We start from the raw sequence: 21362 nt of genomic DNA on the forward strand, positions 1-21362 counted from the left end.
GGCGATGGCCTGGTAATACCTAGTGCCCAGATGCGCCACCAACAAAGACGGTTGATATCACCCCGGCGATTTTTTCTTGAACATTTCTAGGAACTTTGACATTTTCTCTACGTAAGGTACACGAGGCGTCATGGACCGGGGGTCAGAACGCAAATCTATTTTATTCGGGTGATGATCAGTTACTCGCTGTTACGGCCGGAACTGACCAGCTTGCGATACCACACCGACATCATTTTGGGTAGATTGGCATCATAAGTTTCTACCTCTTGGAGGTGGGAAAGGACAGCAAAAGAAAAGCAGCCCTTCCTGTACCCCGGTGGTCGGTTATCTGGTCTGAGATCTTTCTATATAGGAGGTGCTGGCTAAGGATGATTTTTGCGGAGCGGAATGGACTTAGAAAAGAAGCGATCAAGCATTATGAAAGGCCGGATTGGTTGGAAGCCTTCTTCGTCTTTTGTCTGTATTCTTTCACACCTTCCCTTCTACGTATGAAGTACTTGTCGGGATGAACCCGCTTGATACCATGGGTGGTGGGTGATTGAGGCAGGTGAGAGACGGGTGAGGGATGCTAATCGTTGGCCACCGGCCTTGGTGTTAGCCATTTTATATGAAACGGAATGTAGCTGAATGAGACATACCCCATGGATTTTGTTTGTATGAAGACTTGTGTTTGTCTGTCGTGGACGTGATGATTTGATTACCGAAAGTGTGCTCCATACTTCAGTATGAAGAACATTGCCCCAATTCTTAGTCTAATTATTGATATGATGCTTTCTACCCGCCTGTTCAAGGCGCTGACGATGGTTCAGGTTTGCTGCGTCGTATCGACCTCAAAACATGAAGTAAGTGATGACCGGTCGTTTACCTTGCACCAACTAACGCGTGTAAGATGAAATGGTTATATTGTTGGGCCAGGTCCATTACTTGCCATGGGGCGTTACCTACGAAACGGTCATGGGGTGTATGGACAGAAAGCTCGGTCTGTATCGTCGAGAATGCCTCTATACTGAGGTGAAACATTCTCACATTCGATTCTGCTTTCTTAGATGCCATGCCAGATTACTTAGAGACGAACGTTGCCAGAGATGTCTGGATATATTCAACCACGACCGGCCTACTACACTTACAGGCTTGATCACACTGAACAAGAGGAAAGCAAGAAATGGAAACAGGAAAATACAAGCCCAGTACAACACCAAACAATCACGGCGAACCTCGCTCACCACACTTACAAAACTCATCAAACACCGTCCTTCCCCATTTCCCCCTCTCTACCCCCCTCGGTTCCTCCATGCCTCCCACCATCACCCCTCTCCCAAAACCTCTCCATCCCGCGATCCCTCCCCTTCACCAACCCCCTCACATCAAACGGATCAACAACAGTCACCCAAAACGCCCTCGGGTCCTTCCAACCCGGCCCTTCCACCTCGGTGACCCCGTCCGGGGCAAGGTACACCGTATACCGCTCTGGCAAATACCGCCTCGGATGCCTGACATTAAACATGCAGACGTTGGCCAGCATCAGGCTCGCCTCGAAGACGTAAAAGAACCACTCGTAGCGTATCGCGGGGGGTACATCGCCCTCTTTCGTCTGCGCGTCGAACCGGACCCGAGCGAGGCTGAAGTATTCCACGACGCGGAACAACGTCCTCGCGGAGATGAGCACGACGCTGACGTAGAGCGTCACCATCGGGCCCTTTACGCCGCGTGCGGACGCTACGCCGGCGGCGACGCACCGCCGGTGGAAGACGACGGCGAGAGCTGTAAAGGAGGCGAGGACGAAGATTTGGAGGAGCAGGCTTGTCTTGATGAGGGCGTGGCCTGTTTCTAGTTCGCGCTGGGTGAGGGATTGGTTTGCGGAGTAAGACGCGCCCCACCCGTTCAGGGCTTCGACGATGCTGGAGAAGAAGGCGAAGGTTGTGAGGACGCGGCCTGGGTGGAGGGGGGAGGCGTAGGGGGCGTAGTAGAGGATGCGGCCTAGGATGTTGTAGTTTGCTAGTTCGAGGAGGGGTCTTGGGAGCAGGGGGGTGAGTTGAGGGTTCCTCTTTTCGTTTGTCTTTTTGCTCATTGTGGGATTTGTGGATTTGAGAAGAACGGTGGTTACTTACGGAGCTGCGTAGATGAGGCACACGCTCGCGATGAAGATGTTGAGGTCGTCGTAGTGCCACGCGCCGTAGGTGCGGACGGCGAAGCCGGCTGCGAAGAGGAGGCAGCAGAAGGAGAACAGGGCGGTGACTTTGAAGAACCTGTAGTGACTGGATCCCACATCAGTTGTCAGTCAGGGAAAATGCCGCTCTTCCCTTCAGATTGGAGTTGGGTTCGTTTGCTTTTAGAATTGGACCGAGCACACGGTATTGGAATAGACTCACTAGCTCTGCCAAAAGTGCAGTGTACCAGAGGCGGCAAACGCTACGGCGAAGAAGATGGGTGCTGCTTTGTTTGGGGCGTAGAAGTAGTAGCTCCCGTCGACTTTTGGATTTCTTGTAAGTAACAGGGGGCCTGCCAGGGGCGGTTATTCATTCTTACCATACGTGCCGTCCTTCATGTTTGTTCCACTGTTCCCCAAGCCTGACCGGTTTCTAGGAGTTTCTCGTTTTTCAGTTGATAGAGAACCAGTTGTAAGTAAATTCCGAGGAGTTGGGACTTTTCATAGCACTTAGAAACCGGGTTGTAGTATTAGAGTCCCGGAGGATATAACCTGTTGAAGAGGATTTCCGTCCCACGTTCATTTATATATTTATCAACATCAGGCATCACACACACTTGTACAAACAGACCTTTTCGTCCGTCAGCAGGAAATATGCACTTCCACATTCGGTGATCTTCCAATTGCCCACTTCTTCGGTATCCTGAATACCTCGAAACCGTAACCCGACGAATACGCTCGCAAAGCCCCCCCAAGATCAGCCTCACGAGGCGTCGCCATCAACCAATCGCATCCATCCCTCAAATACGACGCGCGCAGAAAGATGACCCGACTGACAACACCTCGAACGCCCCACGAAAGAGCTAAGCTTCAACAATGTCGCAGTCTCGTTCTTGATTCTTCGACAACGGTGGGGGGCGTTCTTCAAATCTCCAAAGATTCGAGGTGCCTGAATCAGCCAAAGACGCAGCCCAAGCCTAAGAGCCAAGTGCATGCCCGGTAGGTAGGCCCTTGTCAGCTGTCATCCCGTCGTATATCTCGTGTGTTTGATCTTCATTGGGTTTCGTGGCCCTTCCCAGTCTTTTGGTACAGTCTGGTCGATAATCCGGAAGATGTACCCGATGCTGTCGGCTCGACGGTGACTAACCGGCTCGTTGGGGATTCTATGAGCAATACGGCACGCAGGGCTCTGCAAAGATGACCCCACGAGACTGCCTAAGCCTCTCGAGTCCATTCTTCTCATAGGTTAACGTTCCGAGGACCAAGTGTGGCTGCTTACACTCATGAGCAATGCACGCAGGGCACTGTAACAAGCTCTTGAAATCGTGAAATGAATTCATCCCTGAATAGTACCTGGCGGGGCCAGCGTACTGGACTAAATGCCTCGTAATGCCAATCAAAAAGTGGCCAAAAATCCTTCAAGTGCCCTCCTATCCCTTTCCGCCGTTCCCAAAAGTGTTTATACATCAGAGAAAGAATCAGGACCCAACGTGAATGTGATGCCACACATTGCCGGGATATCTGCACGCGCGGAAACCTCTCCAGGATCCGAGACCCGTTTCGTGTAGCTTGCTTCCTTTACTCTCTCCAAAAAGAAAACGCCCAAAAAAGTTTCCATCCTAGATGCAGTTCCTGGCGATTAAAAACATACAGTAGTCATACATGAAATCATTACAGACTGATGCCTCCTGGGGTCTCATCAGTCAACCTCCCACCCGCGACCCGTTCCGTTCGCGTTGTCGGTGGCCTCGTCATTCTCGCCGTCGTCGGTGCCAATCACGCTATTCGCACGCGATGACTCGACTTGGCTGAGATAATAATCGTCGTTCTCGCCCCAGCTATCGTACTCGTCGTCAGAGTAGTCCCACTGCACGGGGATCGTCTCGCCGCCCTCGCCGAACCCGAACATCATACCGCGCCACTGCCCGGCGGCGATCTTAGCAGCCACCTGGAGCATCAGCGCAATGAGATGACTCGGCGGACCCAGAAGAACCTCGCAGGTCTTGGATACGATGGCCATGGGAAGTCTGCGGACGAGTTCCAGGCGGCTTCTCAGGGGGTGGTACCTGGCCTGGGTACTCGTGGGCGCAAAAAGGTTGGCCGCCGTCGGCAGAGGGGAGAGCGCTCTGCGGCCGACGGAGATGCTGCTGGTGGTTGATCTGTGTCGAATGTACGGGCGACGCACGACAGCTGTAGTTGCCGCTTCGTCCTCGGAAAGAGCAACCTTGTCAGGCTGCTCAACCACCTCAGACACCATGTCTGGCGCAGTAGCAGCGCTCTCCAACGAGCTGTCGTCGGTCAGAGACGAAGTCGCATCCCAAGTTCGCCGAGTCTCCGGTGTCACAGTCAGATCGGAAATGTCGCGGTAGTGCCAAGGCTTCTTAGGAATAAGAATATTGTCGTGAGGGTATGGGAACCTCGTTGGAGACACGTCTGAGGCAGGAGATCTTGGGACAGGCGTAATTGGCGATTGAGCGGGCGAGTGCCATGACTTTGAGCTGTGGAACGAATCTGTAGATCCAGTTGGTGAAGTTGCTTCATCCAGAATCGGAGTCGATCTCATGGCCGACTTTGACGGTGGCGAGGTAACAAGGGTCAATTGTGGGGGAACCAGAGCCCTGCCGGCTCTGAATCCGCGAAGCTTCTTTCTTCTGCTACCCACAACCCCACTGCCTTCGAGAACTGTATCTTCGTCTGTCGCGGACTGTGATTCGCTGCTTGACCCATTCCCGCTGGTATTCCTCGTCTCTATCGCTGACTTCTCGCAAACAGCCTTGGGCTCAGCGACAGGTTTAGTGGCCGGCGTAGACTCGGGAACCGCAGCGGCCATCTTGATCTCGTAGTTCCGGATCACGTCATAAATGTTAGTGGGCGTCGGTGTGCTTGCCTCAGCCGACAGAGGTGTTTTGGGCAATGCCTCCACAGTGACGAGCTGTTCCTTGATGTCGTTTGGCAGCCTATGACCAGTCACTGGCCGCTCAACAGTCACCATAGTCTCCACCTGGGTGTCTGTCTTGCTTTCCTTTGGCTGGGTCAATGAGTCGTCGACTTTGATGGAAACTTGGGGAACCTCAGGGCCCTGGGTGTCCTCTTCGCGATCGACCATCTCCGTCGAAGGTACTGTCACAGGTGCTTGTAGCGGTGCGGCATGCAATGCTGGTGAGGCCGCAGCGGCAGTCACCTCTTCGCCAGCGTTGCTTTGTGCATCAATGCCGCCAATGTCACCATTCGTAACTTGAACTCCTGGTGACTTTGCTGATGGCTCCTCGGCGGGAACCGTCAGATCTTTTCGGCAAACCTCATCTTCGGGCTCCTCTTCCTCGGCGATTGAGTCCTCGAATGTGGCTTCTTCGTGACTCCCCTTTGGCTCCGTCTTTTCCATCTTGACCACGTCACACGTAGGACCTTCCTCATCGGTCACCTCTTGAGCCATGTTGTTGCTAGCGATATTGCGGGTTACCTCCGCTCCGCGCTTCGGAATCTTCAATTCTGTCGCAACGGCTGGTCTCTCGGCCGTGGGAGTCAGCGCGGCATCCGTGGGCTCTGCCGCTTTCGATATCTCGGCACTCGGATCACGGGATCTTGAGCTTGAGTGAAAGTCATTGCTGATAGTGGAGAGCCGGCGTTGCTCGCTTCGGCCGCGGAGGGAAGATGTCGAAGCTCTCCTGCCAGTATTTGGCGTCAAAGCTTTTGGCGTCGGTGATACCTCGACTTCGTGAGCTGGGGTCGAAAGGACGGGTAGGGCTCGTTTAACCGGGGGTGTCCATGGTCGCTTTTTCACGGGTGTCTTTGGTTTCTCGGGGAGGATGACCGTGAAGGACCGTTTGAAAGGGCATTCCGTCTTCTCGAATTGCAATATTTGATCCCAGACACCCTTCAGTGCCGCAGCCAGTTCCTGTTCATCGGCGTTGGTGACGGGAATCTCAATCCTCCAGTAATTGGGTCGGCGAATTTGTAGGACGAATTTGCTAGAGTCTTCGGCGAGGGCCCAGCATTGGCTTTTGGGTAACATTGGCTGCAGAGCAGAGCCGCAGTTCAAGAAGGCGACGGATCCTGTACGGTATATTCGGAACGGCCCTATTGGGATGGCCCCCAATCAGCAATGGCCATGAGAACGTTGATGGACTTGCGCAACTTACCAATGGCAATCGTCCTCTCAAGCTGCGAGTGGGCAGACAAAGAGCCGGGCTCATCTGAAGGGCCGCGACCTGGACTCCGAGCTCGGCCTCTGGATGCAGCAGCGAATGCTACGATCTTGACATTTGGGTGGTTGTATAGTGTCTCGACTAGGCCACCAGCCGATGTGGGCGGTGCCGGGCGTGACATGTGTGCTGGTATCGGGGCAGTTGCGACGCGGCGAGGAGCCGGATAGGCAGGGCGTAGAGATTCCATCGCGGTATTCCTAGGGAAAGGGAGAGTGTGGCAGCTCGGCCAGGGGAGAGCAGTGTCGTCAAGTACGTGCGGGAACTATCAGCTGACGGGCGAGTGCTACGAGTCGGACCTGGGTCATGTCGGAACTGACACCGAGTACATGACAGGCCTTGAGAGGAGGAAGTTGTCGTCGGTGGTGACGTTCGTTGGGCGTTATCGATTTGCGTCGCGTAGGTTTAGCGCGCCGGCCTTGGTCGAAAGAATAGGGTGGTGCAAATCGGAAGCGAAAGACTGATATGCTGGCCGTAGCAAGGGGGTAAATTTTGAGGGACCCGAGAAACGGACAAACAAACGGGCTTGATGCAGCGGCGCGGAAGGACGTGGACCCCCTTTTGAGCCGAGCGAGAATCGGCAACCTAGGTAGAAAATAAAATGTCTTGCTCCGGTCTCAGTACCCTTCAGATGAAGAAGAAACACTTGTGCCACCACACGATGGGTAACGAATGGAAGGGAAGAAGAAGATGGGTGTGTAGAGTGTCCCTGGAAAAGCGAATGAGGAGAGCAGGAGGGACCGGAAGGCGGAGAGCGGAGGGAAGTAAGAGGAAGGGAAGAAAAAAGGTTTTTGATAATTGAGATTGAGGCAGGGCGACAGGGAAGGGGGGGGGGGTGGGCGCGGCGGACGTGGGTGATGGATGAATGGATGGATGGACAAAAGATGATGAAGCTTGGACGGATCTGGGATTTGCTCATGGTTCGACCAGGGGTTAACGATGTCACGGCTTCTTGGGGACTCGTTCGAGGCTTTGGAGGAAACACGCGCCCGACGGGGGGGTTCTGACGCTGCCGGTTTCCTGAACCATCGCGTCGCCGTTTGATAGCGATGGGCCCCCCGCGCCCCGCACCCACCTGGGCACCGTCCTTAACTACTCGACCCTGTGGCCGTACGATGAGACTTTCTCTCTCACTCCCTTTCTCCTGGATCATTCCTTGCCTGACGTACCTCATCATCTCACTTTACCTCGTTCGAGTTGATTGCTAATGCTCAAACACACTGGCAGACTCATACCCTGTACACAGGAGAGAGATGCTGAACATGCATTGCCACCTGGTAATTATAGGAGAGACCCTCAATTCCAGTATTGCGGGAGTTTGAGACAAAACGAACCCTCTCACTCACTCAAGCATATCCTGATTGGCTTTCACATGCCTCTCTCTCTTTCTCTCACTCACTCGCCCCCTCACTCACTGTCTCTCATACCTGATCTGAGTCTGCTATGCTATATTCTCACCACCCATCTTGTTGTGATCCAATTTGCTATGATCTCTCACTTGCCCCGTCTTCTTATGCACGGAGACCACCTAGATAGATCTGGAGAACAAGCTAGGATGACTAGGCTCACTGAAGCGCGCGCCCTCGTGATGTGCCCGGCCCCATCTGGAGCCAACCTGGAGATTGCACGTCGTTGTCGCTTCGCGAATAAGGTGCCGCGTCCACAATCCATTAGGGGGGTCACACCGGGGACAGCCGACGTATCCCAGCCAAAATATTCCCTTAACTTTTTTCATGACTATCCGTACTACGTATAAGTATGGGGATCGATATGGGGGAGCCCAGGCGTTGTAATGTTCGCTTAGAAGAAAACGGCAAAGATGAGACGGGGCAACCTCAACATAAATCCAGTGGAAACCTGGCATTTTCAGCAGTGTTCATATTTGGTTACGGATACCTTTTCAGCTCCGCACTTGCAATCCTCGCCTTTGAAAAATTGAGGCTTAGAGAGCTCGTGTTGCCTTGTCATTTCAGCCCTCACCGCATTCTCAACCAGAAACTAGCTTCCGAGGTTTCCAAAAAAGCTTCAAGAGCCTCGGGTCCCCCATGACAACAGCCGTCTTATTCAATTGCAGATATAACGCCTGGGGTTTATACCTACCCTGAAGAGCCTCAGCATGCCTGGGGGTTAACAATTCAGGGACCTGCCATTGGTCCATTGAAAGCTCTGAGCTTCAAAGCTTCGAGCTGTCGAGCTTTGAGCAATGCATGCAGGGGTTCCAGCTCTTTGCACAGGGACGCGTTCTGGGATGCAAGTTCGACGCGTGCGCAATGCAGCCGCAGCCGCGGCAACTCGACATGAACCGGTACCACATCTCCCAATGTTTAATCCACTTACACCCGATCATCGGAGCTGACTGGTTCTGCGATGGTGCATCACCATGCAGCTCACCCTCATACAAGCGAATGATTCTGCTTCTGAGGCGCCTCAATTGTGTGGTTTGGTAGGTTCACGTGGTTCAGTACCAAAAGTACCTACCGGGCTAGGTACCCACGTACCTTACCTCAAGGCACTTGAAGCTCCTACCTAAGGTAGACTCACTTAGTTGGTCTTATCTCTGATATCGATAAGATAAGGAACACGGGGGCTTCCCGGCACTCGGTGAAGCTCGGACCATACGACCTTCCGGACATACCGGTTGCAGGGCAGCGTTGTGAGGTGCTAGGTCTCTCAGCCACTAACCCCCGGTATGTGTGTCGTCATCGTCTGCCCGCCACACTCAGCTCCAGCTCCCAGCAAGTTTAGCTCCCGGCCAAGCAACCAGCCTTGCGCTGACAAGGTCGCAACAGCTCGCGTGCCCCTCCAAGACTCTCGACATTTTGAACCTCAACACCCAGCAACGTTCGTGGTGATCGGCATCGTCACCTCCACACCCTCGAGAAAACATGGCGACCTCTGAAAAGGGTCATAGGCGCGACAAGCTTGAAGGCCAGATTGACAAGCAGCTCGACAAGCTTCCCATTGACAAGGAGAGGCTCAAGCGGGAGTTCGACCTCTCCCACTTCGACCTGAACCAAATCCTGCGGGGCATCCAGTTGACGCTGGTTGGAGGTCAGTTGATGGAACCATGCACATGGCGTCCAGACTCCATTCCTTTGGAGTTTATTGACACAGCTCAAAATGCTAACTGCCAACAAGCTCAACGAGCCCTTCAAAACCCTGCCTTGTTCACATCGGACCACTACCGACAAGCCGGCATTGCCGTCTTGAGTGGCCTTGCCATCCGTCTCGTCATCTCCATTCCCGTATGTATACCTTAAACCCCTGCGCCAGGAGCACGAAAAACCACCGAGATACTCCTGTCTTCCTCACAGCAGGTATTGACACAGCGCAATAGATCATTGGCGTCAGAGTCTTTCTCTGGATTCTGTCCTTCTTTTTGAGCCTGGACCATGTCACTTGGGACGACCAGCTTGTTGGGGGCCTCAACTTCATCGAGGAATATGTTTTGCAGGTCCCCTTTTTCCTCATGGCGCTGATGCGCTACGTCACCCCGACGCTCGACAACATGTAAGTCCGCATCTTACCCCCAGTCCTTGGGTCTTATGCTAACGTGGAGACAGGTTTATGGATTCGCTGAACTGGGTTGATAAGACGTATGTCCAAAAACACAAGCACGAAGACCCGGCCAAGCTTCGAGATATGTACTATCCCAACCTCAAGATGTACAAGGTCAGCGACGGCAGCACCCACACGACTAGCACGGCCGAAGCCATCAGCATGTTCCTGTACCGCTTCGCTCGGAAGGGTGCCATCTCCCTCGCCGTATTCGCCTTATCGTACCTACCCATCGTCGGTAGATTCGTGCTGCCCGCGGCCAGTTTCTACACATTCAACAATGCCGTTGGATTGGGTCCTGCGTCTGTCATCTTTGGAACAGGCATCTTCTTGCCCAAGCGGTACATTGTCATCTTCCTGCAGAGTTACTTTGCGTCGAGGAGTTTGATGAGAGAGTTGCTGGAGCCGTATTTCTCTCGTGTGCACTTTACCAAGGAGCAGAAGAGGAACTGGTTCCGGAACCGCGAGGGACTGCTGTTCGGCTTCGCCATCGGGTTCTATACATTGATTAAGATCCCCCTTGTTGGTGTCTTGATCTATGGTATCGCAGAGGCCTCAACGGCGTACCTGATTACCAAGATTACCGATCCTCCCCCGCCTCCCGCCGAGAAGGCTGCTTTCGCCGCGAGCCAGCAGGAGTGGACGAACAAGCACGAATTCCTCAACCTCTCCCTCGGCGATATTGATGCCATTCACCTCAAGTCGCGGCCGGCCAACCCGACAGGTGATGCTCAAAAGCACGAATAGGCAAACGGCAAGGGAACGGCGAGGGTGTCTGTTCGTCTATCACTTTTCGGGTGTCGCTATCCGTAGGCTTAACTAAACCGCGTGAATCCAGACATGCCGGGATAGGGTGACATTCTGCGGACATTTGCAATGCTCTTTTCTGCAACAGTACGGGTGAAGGGGACCGACAAGGCGTAAACGACAGATGCCGAGATAGCCAACCCCCGGATTCCAATCAATTACGTTTTATGATAGGAGCAGGCATGCGACATGAGATCACTACGCTGTCTTATCGATTGGTTTTTGGAGACTGGCCGACGGGCGGAGCCAATGCGGGGGTTGCCAGACACAAGCCTCTTACGGTATCGGGCAAAAGCTCTTATCTGCCCGCACCCAGCTCCGCACTTGCAACTCTCAGCAGTCACCACCACTCCCGTCTCATAGAGGACAGTTGGGGATAATCCCATACTCGGGATAGATAGCCAGACGAGGCAGGAGAGAAAGGCGTCTCATTCGCTGGGTGAGACAGTTCCGAGGAGCTCAGGGCGGGGTAGTTTGGAGACGTTGGCTTGGTTGCATGTATATCTACCACACTAGGAAGCTGAGCGACCTGTTCTGGCACTCAATCTCATAACGACAAGTGAACATTTCATCTCACTCTGTTGTCTTAGAATCACTTGCCTGATACAATCAACTTTGAATTTAACCATTCCACCATGGGCAAGACTGGTATTCGTACGGCCAACAAGGTCAGCTTCGATAAGCCAGCTTCTGAGCAGCCTGGCCTACATGTAAGTGCCCAAGTGCTGTCGATGTACGCCTCGAGCATCAAGTTTGTTGACATCAACACCAGAACAGATGGCATCCAGATAGTGAGTGCTTTAACTGGAAGGAGATCATGTCACAGTACCCTCTAACCAGCCTCCTCCCAAAGTCCCCTTCTCCGGCACTATCAAGAATGGCGAGACAGTCAAGATTGAATGCGTAGACTGGTAAATCGCCCTTGTTTCTTTCACCTGCGTCTGCTAGTGTTCAACAAACTCACGCAAGAATGCCAGGACCGGTGGCCAGATTGGCAACAACGACTCGGCGGACGACATGCTCAACGTCGACCTGACCAAGATCCACTACCTCAGCGGTCCGTTCGAGGTCGAGGACGCTCAGCCGGGGGACCTGCTCCTGGTGGAGATTATGGACGTTCAGCCGTTCGAGGACCAGCCTTGGGGCTTTACAGGTGTATTTGATAAGAATAACGGCGGTGGGTTTTTGGATGAATTGTATCCAACGGCGTAAGTTGTTTCATTGTCACATCACGTCACTCACTCTCACTCTCATCGACAACACTTATGTATCATACATAATGAACGCAATCCTCACCGTTCTCATCCTCTCTCACCGAAAAACAACCCATATTAACGCTGTGAACGCAAATAGGGCAAAGGCAATCTGGGACTTTGAAGGAATCTACTGTACCTCGAGACACATCCCGGGAGTAAAATTCGCCGGGCTCATCCACCCGGGCATCTTGGGGTGCGCCCCGTCCGCCGAAGTCCTCGACACCTGGAACGCGCGCGAGGGCGAGCTCATCGCGGCCAACAAGCTCGACCGCGACGTCGCGAAGCCGCCGGAGCCGATCAACGTGCACGCCGGCGCGGCGAACGCGGAGCTCAAGGAGAAGGTTGGTAAGGAGGGGGCCAGGACGATTCCTGGGCGGCCTGAGCATGGCGGGAACTGCGAGTGAGTTTTTGAGCATCCTCTTTACTTCTTTCTACCCTTGAGAAATTTCGACGAGGAAATCTGGAGGGTGATAGACTCGGGGATGATGGGAAATGAGAGTCACTGACGTTGAGGGGAATAGTATCAAGAACCTGAGCAGAGGAAGCAAAGTCTACCTACCCGTCCACGTCCCCGGCGCCAAATTCAGCGTCGGCGACCTACACTTCTCTCGTAAGTTTCCAACTAAACCAACTGTGCTTCCCACCCCCCCCCCCCCCCCCTCTCTCTCTCTCTCTCATATGACCATGTATCCATATCATCAGGTAGCTCACTAACCATATCCCAGAGGGCGACGGAGAAATCTCCTTTTGCGGCGCCATCGAGATGGCGGGCGTCATCACGATAAACTTCAAAGTCATCAAGAACGGCGTCGCCGACCTGGACCTCAAGTCGCCCATTTACATCCCCGGCCCCGTCGAGCCGCAGTTCGGTCCCGGGCGGCACATTTACTTTGAAGGGTTCTCGGTTGATCAGCACGGGAAGCAGCATTACATGGATGTTACCGTCGCCTATCGTCAGACGTGTCTTCGTACGTTTCCTCCTCCCTCTCTCTTCTGTTCTTTTCCTTCTCCTGCATGTTCTCTTCGTTGCTTCCTTGAATGTTACGAATGGAAGATTGATGATTATGATGTTTGCTAACGCAAACAACATAAAGGCGTCATCGAATACCTCCGCCGCTTCGGCTACAGCGACTACCAGGTCTACCTCCTCATGTCGTGCGCGCCCATCCAGGGTCACGTCGCGGGCATTGTCGACATACCCAACGCGTGCACGACCATTGGCCTGCCGATGGACATTTTCGACTTTGACATCTCGCCGGGCGCGGGTAAAGTCGAGAAGCGGGACCTGGGCAGCTGCGCTTTCGCGACGGGTGTGAAGGAGGGAACTGTTACCAAGGGCGGGGCGAATAGTCAGCATAGCTATGGTGGTGGGTTGACGTATAAGGAGTGAGGAATGAGACTGGGTTTGTGGAAGGTTTGCTGAGTGTGAGATGAGAGGTCTCCTTTGAGATGGAAGTTTTGTGCGGAGTTTCCCCCTTTCCCTTCACTTTTGTCTTGCCCCGTGTCATCGCGAGCGATTGGATCAGAGTTGCGAGGTCAAGTTTGATTGAAGTCGAATGAGGTTGGGCAAGCGTAGTCACGAGATATTGTAGTCGTCGAATCTTTATGTGAATTTCACTTATGAAATGCCAAACTCATCATAAAGCCGTGAGATTGCACTTCCCAATGAGAATCTCCCGACTTGAAAACAAGCCAAACTCCCCGAGTCATCGATTCCCGTTCCTCATATGATCCATACCTAACAACTCCGCCCCGCCATGCATTTATCAATAGGCTCTCTTGTCTCTATTCGTCAAAAGTCCGGAATCTCAGTCATCGCAGTGTGTCCCGTCGCGCCCGTATGAATCCTAGCCTCGGCCGTACCGCTGCCCAACCACTCACATCCAGGAGCATCGCACTTGCGCAGCGCATTATCGCCAAAGGCACCGCCAGCACCAGCAGAAGCACCAGCACCGGCGCCGGCACCACCCGAAGCACCACCACCACCACCGCCCGCAGGCTCGTCCTTGATCTCGCTGAAGCCCATATGCCCCGTCGCCTTGGCGTGCTTGTTGGCCTCCCTCTGCCCGTTGCCCAACCAGTCGCACCCGGCCACGGTACACCGCAGCAAGAACTCGGTGGTATCCGTAAAGTAGTGCATCTCGTGCAACTTACGAATCAGCGCGCGCGTGCGGTCGAGGACCTCGTCGTCGGCGGTGCTCCAGTTCGTCCTATCGAGTTCCGGAGGCAGGTCCGAGTGCGCGTAATGGGGCGGCTCCGAGGGGCTGCAGGCGATGCGGTCGTAGTGGATGCCCGAGTAGACGAGGATGCAGCGCGATTCCTTGTTCTCGCCGAAGCGCAGTGGGTTTTGGGATTTGACGTCGAACGCGACGACCTCGAGGTCGAAGAGGTCCGAGAAGATGCCGAGCTCGATGGCGCCGCCCCAGCGCTCGGGGTCTTGGATTGTGCGGATGTACTTCTCGACAGGCATGTCGAGGACGGCTTCGGGGTAGTCGTCTGGGTGTTGGCGGATGTAGTCTGCTACCATTTTGCGGAGCTCTTTGGCTTCCATTTGTTTGCCTGGGATGGCGCCGCCAAAGGCGGTGAAGAGGCAGCTGTTGTCGTCGGGCATCACGCGAAGGACTTGGGATATGGTGTCAGATGAGAAGGAGTTTGGGGGTGAAAGGCAGCCAGGTACTTACGTAACGTCGACTCACGCTCCGGCCACGGGATGCTGATATCCGAAGGGGACGGGTCGGCATCGGGATCGAGGCGGGGCTTCTTGGACGCCTCCAGGCCTCGAGATGCCGGGGCGGCGGCGGCGGGCGGAGGTGTGATTGCGCGATGGTGGGCCGGCTCGATGCTGAAGGACTGGCCGTTGAGGCCCAGGTCTTTGGCGTTGGCGTCCTTGTGCTCGAGGGTCAGGGTCTGAAGGGGCCAGCCGTACTTGAGGGTGAACTCGGCGATGCCCGTCTTGCCCTTGATCTCGTTGAAGAGGTCTCCGACTGTTGCGGTGTCCTCGAGTGAGACGACGCCTGTGCCTCCCGGACCCTTGTACCTGGCTCTCATTGTGAATATCGATGCGGACGTGCTTTGCTTTGCTGAAGGGATCTGTAGGATGATGAGTATGCGGGCCAAAGTAAAGATAGCAAGCTGAGATAGGTGTTTGATGGTGCAATGACGCACAGGCTTCAGAATGAGATGGAGTAGCGACCGACGGTAGACGATCTTGGCCGGGGACGGATCCGGACGGACAACCGATGGTAACCAAGCTCTTGATGGCGGGGTTCGAACGGAGGGGTTTATCTTATCGCAGAGTACCAACGGCGGGTTCTCACTCTGGAGACTCGAGTGCCAAGGAATCTGGACGTGAGACGTAGATAATAAGGATGCGCGTTGAGTTGGGTCACTTGGACTCAAGTGTCGATCCTGATTAGCTTCGTAGAGTCTTCTGGCGTGAGAGACACTAGGGCGAGATTCCTCGGTGAAGGAGGCGGGAAGGATGCTTCTGCAGCTATGCCGGATCCAAAACGATAGGGTTGACTTACAGAGGTGGCACCGCAAGGTTAAGGTAAGGTAGGGGTAGAACAGCTGCTGTCGAGGCTTCGGATGCACTAGAAGCTTCTCCGCTTATGAAGTAGCTCTAGAAAGCTGCTTTGAACAGGTCGTGTGATGTTTGGACCGTGGGAAGACGTGGAAAACCGAGTCTGAGCGTTTTGACAGCTGGAGCGTAGCTATTTCAACCTAAGCACCCAAGATGGGCTAGGTCAGACCGAGCCTCTGGACCACTCTGGTAGGGCAGCGGCTTCTGTCCGACTCGAGAACTTAGAGGATGACGGCGTCCACGGTTCCGGGTGCTGGGATTGGAGGTTTGTGCTTGTCTTTGATTGTTTCCGAGTGGAGAACTACTCCAATAAACGCTGCTGCAGCGACAATGACTTCATGGTTCCACGTTGCAATCGCCCACTTTGTCTTTCCTCCACCGAGTGCTTATAGAGTTGGTAGCTAAGCAGCGTTGTCAACATGTTGCGAACTATGGGGAGCGTTGATGAAGAGCTGGAAATAGCTGTCTCCAAAACCATGGGACAGGCATTAGGTGTCCCGCAGAGAACGGAGATATAGGATATCATGGTGCCAGGTCAGAGACAGAGAGGTCCTATCAGGGAACGAACTCATAACACTGTTTCTTAGGATTTGAGGAATAAGAGCTCAAGGAAAAGCCTTGGTCAGCTTACCAATGACTCTTTCCTTTAGTTCTCTCTCAACTCACTCTGAGAAAAGAAGAAGCTATTCCAAGAGGCGAGAGGAAGGTACAAAAGATGGCACCATCAAGTTCCTTCTCGCCCGTTGAGAAGCTCAAGGTACATCTTGAGGTACAAAGGAAGCCATTGATCTAAGTCTCATCCAATTGCCCGCCGCCAATGTTCCAGTTAGCCGAGGTGGAGCCGGAAGAGGCCACGGCCTGCCCCGGGCTGGTTCCTTGCTAACATCCCCTCGCAGCACCGCTTGTACCCGTAAGACCCCGGCCAGCTCCCGCCTCACTGCTTTCGCAAACCTTCAATTCCTCAGCTCCCCCCAAAGAAACGTAGTAACTTGTAGAATCCCACCTTTGCGACGGAAGCCCTCGACCCCCTCTCCTACTCGACCTTGCCAATCAAGAGGGTCCAGAGTCTCGCTTGAATCCTTGTGTCTTCAATTGTCTCCAGAGAGAAAAGGATTCCTTAAGCTGCCCTCGTTCTGCGATTCCCCAAAGAGGTTGGACGAAACTATGGCGACGCGCAGCGACGCGCCCGAAGTGCGCGAGTCCATCGAGGCCAAGGTCACCAAAGATGTCGAAATGACCGACGCACCCGACGCCAGCACCGCCGAAGCCAAGCAACCCGAACCGACTGTCTCTGCGAAGCCGGCTGAATCCGACAAAATGGATATTGACGCTGGTGCGAATGCCGACGCCGACGCCGATGCCGACGCGGACGCGGACGGTGAAGCGGATGCAGATGGCGACATTGACGTAGATGCAGACGCAGACGCAGACGCAGACGCGGATGGTGAAGTTGACGCAGACGCTGATGCAGATGGAGATCCAGATGATGGCGTCGCATCCCCCGTGGAATCCGAGCCTGGCGACCTTTTGGATGTCATCCAAACCATCAGCTCAACCGTGAGCAACTACAAGGATGAAGAGTACGTTCGGATCAGGCGCACCCTTTGCCTATCTTGCTGCTAATTAGTTGTCATCGCAGCGGTGAATGGTGGGCGGCTAGTTTCCAGCGCATCCCGAACAAACGTCAACTGCCAGATTACTTCGAGATTATCGAGAACCCCATCGCCTTCAGCACCATTCGCGTATGTCCTGCCCATTCGTAGAGCCTTGTTGGCACGACACAGAACTGACCCCGAGTAGCACAAGATCCAAAAGAAGCTGTACACCGATTTCCCCGAGTTTGTTCGCGATCTTGCACAGATTTGTCACAATGCGCAGGTGTATAATCGGCCTTCCTCGGCCATCTTTAAGAGTGCCACCGTCATCCGAGATATTTTCAAGAAGGAGTTGCAGAAACTCGTTGCCAAAGGCACGGTCAAGTCTGAAGAGGCAGAGCTTCCCGATTTGGGCGAGCTCCCGCCCGCAGAAGACTCGTCGCCAGAGGCCGAATCCGAAGAGGACGAAGGAGAAGAGGAGGAGGAGGAAGAGGAAGAGGAGGAAGACGACGAGTCCGACGATGACGGAAAACGCCGACGAAGCAGGAGGCGTGGCCGAACTTCGCTCACCAAGCGCCAGCTTGAGGAGGCCCGGGAGGAAGACGAACATAAGAAGCGCGGCCGCCCTCCCAAAGTCTTGACACCGCTCGAGGCGCGTATTCACAACGTCATCAAGGGCCTGCGCAAGTTCCAGTCAGACGACGGTGACTTGCTCATTGGTCCCTTTGAGAAGCTGCCCGATAAGCTTGCGAACCCGGACTATTACCAAGTCATCACCAACCCTATTGCGCTCGACAACATCAAGAGAAATGCCAAGAGGAAGAAATACTCGACTGTCGACGATGCGCTCAAGGATATCGACCTCATGTTCAACAACGCAAAGGAGTACAACGAGGAGGCCAGTGACATTTACGAAGCCGCTGTCGAGCTGCAGAGGCAAGCACGTGAGCTGGTTGCGCAGGAAAAGTCGAGGCCAGACGATGAATTCCGTGACGAGGATGGCAAACTGCCACTGTCGGAAATTCAGCACAACGGCCAAGCATGGCGAGTCGGTAAGTTCTGTTCCCGATTCCTAGGTTATTCGAAAAGGATGAGTCGGGGTGCTAATATCGTGCAGGCGATTGGGTGCATATTCGTAATGTCAACGACATGGCCAAACCCATTGTCGCGCAAATATTCCGAACTTGGCAAGACCGAGCTGGACAGCGATGGATCAACGCTTGCTGGTACTACCGTCCCGAGCAGACGGTGCACAGGTTCGAGAAGCACTTTTTCGAGAACGAGGTGGCAAAGACGGGCCAGTATCGCGACCACCAGATCGAAGAGGTGCTCGACCGATGCTTCGTCATGTTCGTTACGCGGTTCAATAAAGGACGGCCGCGTACTCTGCCGGCGGATAAGGAGGTGTACGTGTGCGAGTCTCGGTACAACGAGGCGACTTGTAAATTCAACAAGATCAAGACGTGGACGAGCTGCGTGCCTGACGAAGTCCGGGAGAAGGATTACGAGATGAAGCTGTTTGATCAGCCGCGACGGCTCAAGAAGGTGCCCAGCCCGATCAAACACCTCTTGCAGGCGGATGCGAAGGAAACGGATGAGCTCCCGAAACCGACCTGGGGGGCAGCAAACGCACCGCCCATTATTGGTGCCGTGCATCGGCGCCCTCGAGAATCAAACGTGAGTCTGGATGTGATTCATTCTGTTTTCCCTGCTGTTATTCCTTTCGTTTGGTCTATTAGAATGACCCTGGGCCGGACGGGTGTCGTGAAGGAATACGGTATACACGCTGGAAGACCTGCACGAATACCACACATACAGCCTTACCGTGCCGCCTCCTGGATGAAGGAGGTGGACAATTGCCAACCCTCCAACACACCAGCACCAGCACCAGTACACCCTCTCGTCGTCCCTCTCGGTTATGCAGTGCAGGCAGATAAAGGGAGCGACGCGTGTGGGTGGGATAACAACACCCTGCATCCCGTATCAGACGTACTTCGCAGCAGAAATTTGTGCCTTCACCTCTTACTTCACTCCTGCCCTCACTCTTGATCTCATTCTCATTCTTATTCTCACCCTCACCCTTCACCTTTGCTCTGCAAATTTCAAACTCAGCCTCACTTTCACTCTTTTTATTGCGCGTTAGTTTATTTTTCTTTCTCTCACAACCTATCTTTCGGGCTTTCACTTGGTCTTCATTTGGTTTTCTCCGTTACTGACAAAATTGACTTTGATCGAACAGGAGTCTCCTCCACCTGAGCCCACGCCTTCTCCGCCGCCCATGAGCCAAGAGCCTGCGCGACGGCCTTCAGTTCTCCAAGCGATGCGCCAGACGCCGAGCGACATGTCGATGGGTAATCCTCCCACGCCTTATGGGCACGGAATGGGAGCTGCGCCGTCTCCGTCGCCAGCAATGTATGCTCAGCAGTACACGCCTCAGCATGCTTCAGCATCGCCAGTCGCGGTGAACCATCAAACGCCGGTGCCTCTACCCCAACTTCCTCACCAGGCGTCTCACTCTCCGCAGCAGCCCATCCGCCCCATGTACCAGCAGCAAGGATTTGCGCCAAGCCCGTTCCAGCACCAGCAGCACCCACAGCACCATCAGCAGCAGCAACAGCACCATCCCCACCACGCACCACAGCACATGCACCCTCAGCAGCAGCAGCACCACCAAGGCCCGCCCCCTCCAGCACCTCAGTTCCAGCAGCACCACCTCCCGCCGCACCAACAGCAACAGCACCAGCACCATCAGGCCCAAGCGCCGCCGGTCCCACAGCAGCACCACCACCAGCAACAGCACGGCCACCACCAAATGCATCCACAAATGAATCCCATGGGCGGCCCGACCTACAACCATCATCAAATGCAGCCTCATCCCGCTGCAGCCCGCACCCCCATGGCCAACACGCCCAATGCCATGCAGCCCGCCAATGCCTACAACCCTCCTAGGCCTCCCGAGGTTTTTACCCTGGCCGAATCCCTCAACGACCAGATCCCCGAAGAGGTGCGCAGCCAGTACAACAGGGACGAGAACGGCAGAATCTTTTTCTACTCCACACCGCCCATCGCCCGCCCCGAACACGGCCTCGCCCCAGACAATGCCAACTCGGGCCACAGCCTCGCCTACCTTGCTAAGAGCAACCCGCAATGGCTGGCCGAACGCGCCTCCCGCGCAAAGCCCTTTGCCGTCGCCAAGCAGAAGGAGTTGAAGGTCAAGATGGCCCTCGACAAGGTCACCGAACCCGCCAAGGGCAAGACGGGTGATGAGCTTCGCGACTGGGCCGCCGACTCCCTGGTCCGCTACGTCGAGGCGCACGCCCAGGAGACGTCGCGCATGCGCCAAGAGGGCGATCTGGACGGTCACGACCGCCTCATGAAGGAGCAGCGCGCCGCGCGCCGCAAGAAGACGAGAAAGGAGCTGGAAGAGGAGGAGGAGCGAGCCGACGAGGCGAAGCGTGCCAATTACCTCGAGGACATTTACTTTGTCCACTCCAGTCTGCGCACGCCCAAGCCTGCTCACTGATCGAAGGATCAAGCAATTCAATGTGTATTCTAGTCGACACCATCCCTGCTTCTCTCTGTCCCTTGGATGCAAGCTTGTAATTGAAGGGCCTTGGGTAAGGCAGGGAGGATTCGATCTCCTGGGTAGAAGGGGAGCGGAGTTTTTTTCGGCGGGTCGGACTGCTGTGATACCTATTGGCTTTTTGGAGTTTTGAGGGGAAAACGAAATGGCTCACTGTATCAAAAAGATTATCATCGTCAGGGCATCATGAGACGATATTCATGAGGCCTGTTCAAGTACCTAATTTGCACAATTGAGATGAACAGTATTCAGAGATCCCGTTGTTTTCAGGTGTGTTTCACCATCATTCCCCGTGATGAATTTCATGTCTACACAGGAACTGTTGATGAATGGTCTCATTCCATGATGACTTGGTGTCTATTTATGAGTAGTGATCCAAGTGCGTTCTGCCACGATTCAATCTGAGTACCTAGGTAGCTGATACCAAATCATACTGAATCCATCAGCGATACGCCGAACCACACATTTTGGTAACCTTCATCACTATGCACCCCTCCAAACCCGAAGCCTTTGAAGGGAGTAAGACATCTTAAAATGAACAAGACAAAGGCTGATCTGGGAGACCAAGCTCTGTGAATGGCTAGCGGGCTGTACCTGCGCCGTCGAGGCAGCGGCCCGGCCGAGTTCCTCCG

At 54.3% G+C, this 21362-nt stretch overlaps 6 protein-coding genes across 6 annotated transcripts; 3 read left to right on the top strand and 3 right to left on the bottom strand.

Moving 5' to 3' along the window:
* Window positions 1-1240: 1240 nt before the first annotated feature.
* On the bottom strand, window positions 1241-2545 carry CTAM01_09814 (RTA1 domain-containing protein; the record flags this gene model as incomplete). Its single annotated transcript, XM_060525830.1, has 4 exons — window positions 1241-2012; window positions 2109-2255; window positions 2370-2469; window positions 2527-2545. 4 exons carry the CDS (start codon window positions 2543-2545, stop codon window positions 1241-1243), a joined length of 1038 nt encoding a protein of 345 aa, XP_060379516.1.
* A 1300-nt stretch (window positions 2546-3845) lies between these two features.
* CTAM01_09815 (uncharacterized protein) lies at window positions 3846-6538 on the bottom strand (the record flags this gene model as incomplete). Its single annotated transcript, XM_060525831.1, has 2 exons — window positions 3846-6223; window positions 6286-6538. The coding sequence occupies 2 exons, from the start codon at window positions 6536-6538 to the stop codon at window positions 3846-3848; spliced, it is 2631 nt and encodes an 876-aa protein (XP_060379517.1).
* A 2695-nt stretch (window positions 6539-9233) lies between these two features.
* Window positions 9234-10653, top strand: CTAM01_09816 (transmembrane protein UsgS; the record flags this gene model as incomplete). The annotated part of the gene is made up of 4 exons (XM_060525832.1): window positions 9234-9399; window positions 9487-9593; window positions 9686-9858; window positions 9912-10653. 4 exons carry the CDS (start codon window positions 9234-9236, stop codon window positions 10651-10653), a joined length of 1188 nt encoding a protein of 395 aa, XP_060379518.1.
* Window positions 10654-11348: 695 nt separating this feature from the next.
* Window positions 11349-13359, top strand: CTAM01_09817 (acetamidase/Formamidase; the record flags this gene model as incomplete). Its single annotated transcript, XM_060525833.1, has 7 exons — window positions 11349-11504; window positions 11554-11624; window positions 11691-11921; window positions 12067-12369; window positions 12491-12579; window positions 12695-12937; window positions 13064-13359. The coding sequence occupies 7 exons, from the start codon at window positions 11349-11351 to the stop codon at window positions 13357-13359; spliced, it is 1389 nt and encodes a 462-aa protein (XP_060379519.1).
* A 402-nt stretch (window positions 13360-13761) lies between these two features.
* CTAM01_09818 (OTU-like cysteine protease) lies at window positions 13762-15017 on the bottom strand (the record flags this gene model as incomplete). Its single annotated transcript, XM_060525834.1, has 2 exons — window positions 13762-14591; window positions 14651-15017. 2 exons carry the CDS (start codon window positions 15015-15017, stop codon window positions 13762-13764), a joined length of 1197 nt encoding a protein of 398 aa, XP_060379520.1.
* A 1699-nt stretch (window positions 15018-16716) lies between these two features.
* On the top strand, window positions 16717-20670 carry CTAM01_09819 (chromatin structure-remodeling complex protein RSC2; the record flags this gene model as incomplete). The annotated part of the gene is made up of 6 exons (XM_060525835.1): window positions 16717-17132; window positions 17192-17294; window positions 17353-18199; window positions 18265-18824; window positions 19387-19626; window positions 20017-20670. 6 exons carry the CDS (start codon window positions 16717-16719, stop codon window positions 20668-20670), a joined length of 2820 nt encoding a protein of 939 aa, XP_060379521.1.
* Between the last annotated feature and the right edge of the window lie 692 nt (window positions 20671-21362).

Source organism: Colletotrichum tamarilloi, assembly GCF_030869305.1.
Source record: "Colletotrichum tamarilloi strain Tom-12 chromosome Unknown Scaffold_41.1, whole genome shotgun sequence".
NCBI lineage: Eukaryota > Fungi > Ascomycota > Sordariomycetes > Glomerellales > Glomerellaceae > Colletotrichum > Colletotrichum tamarilloi.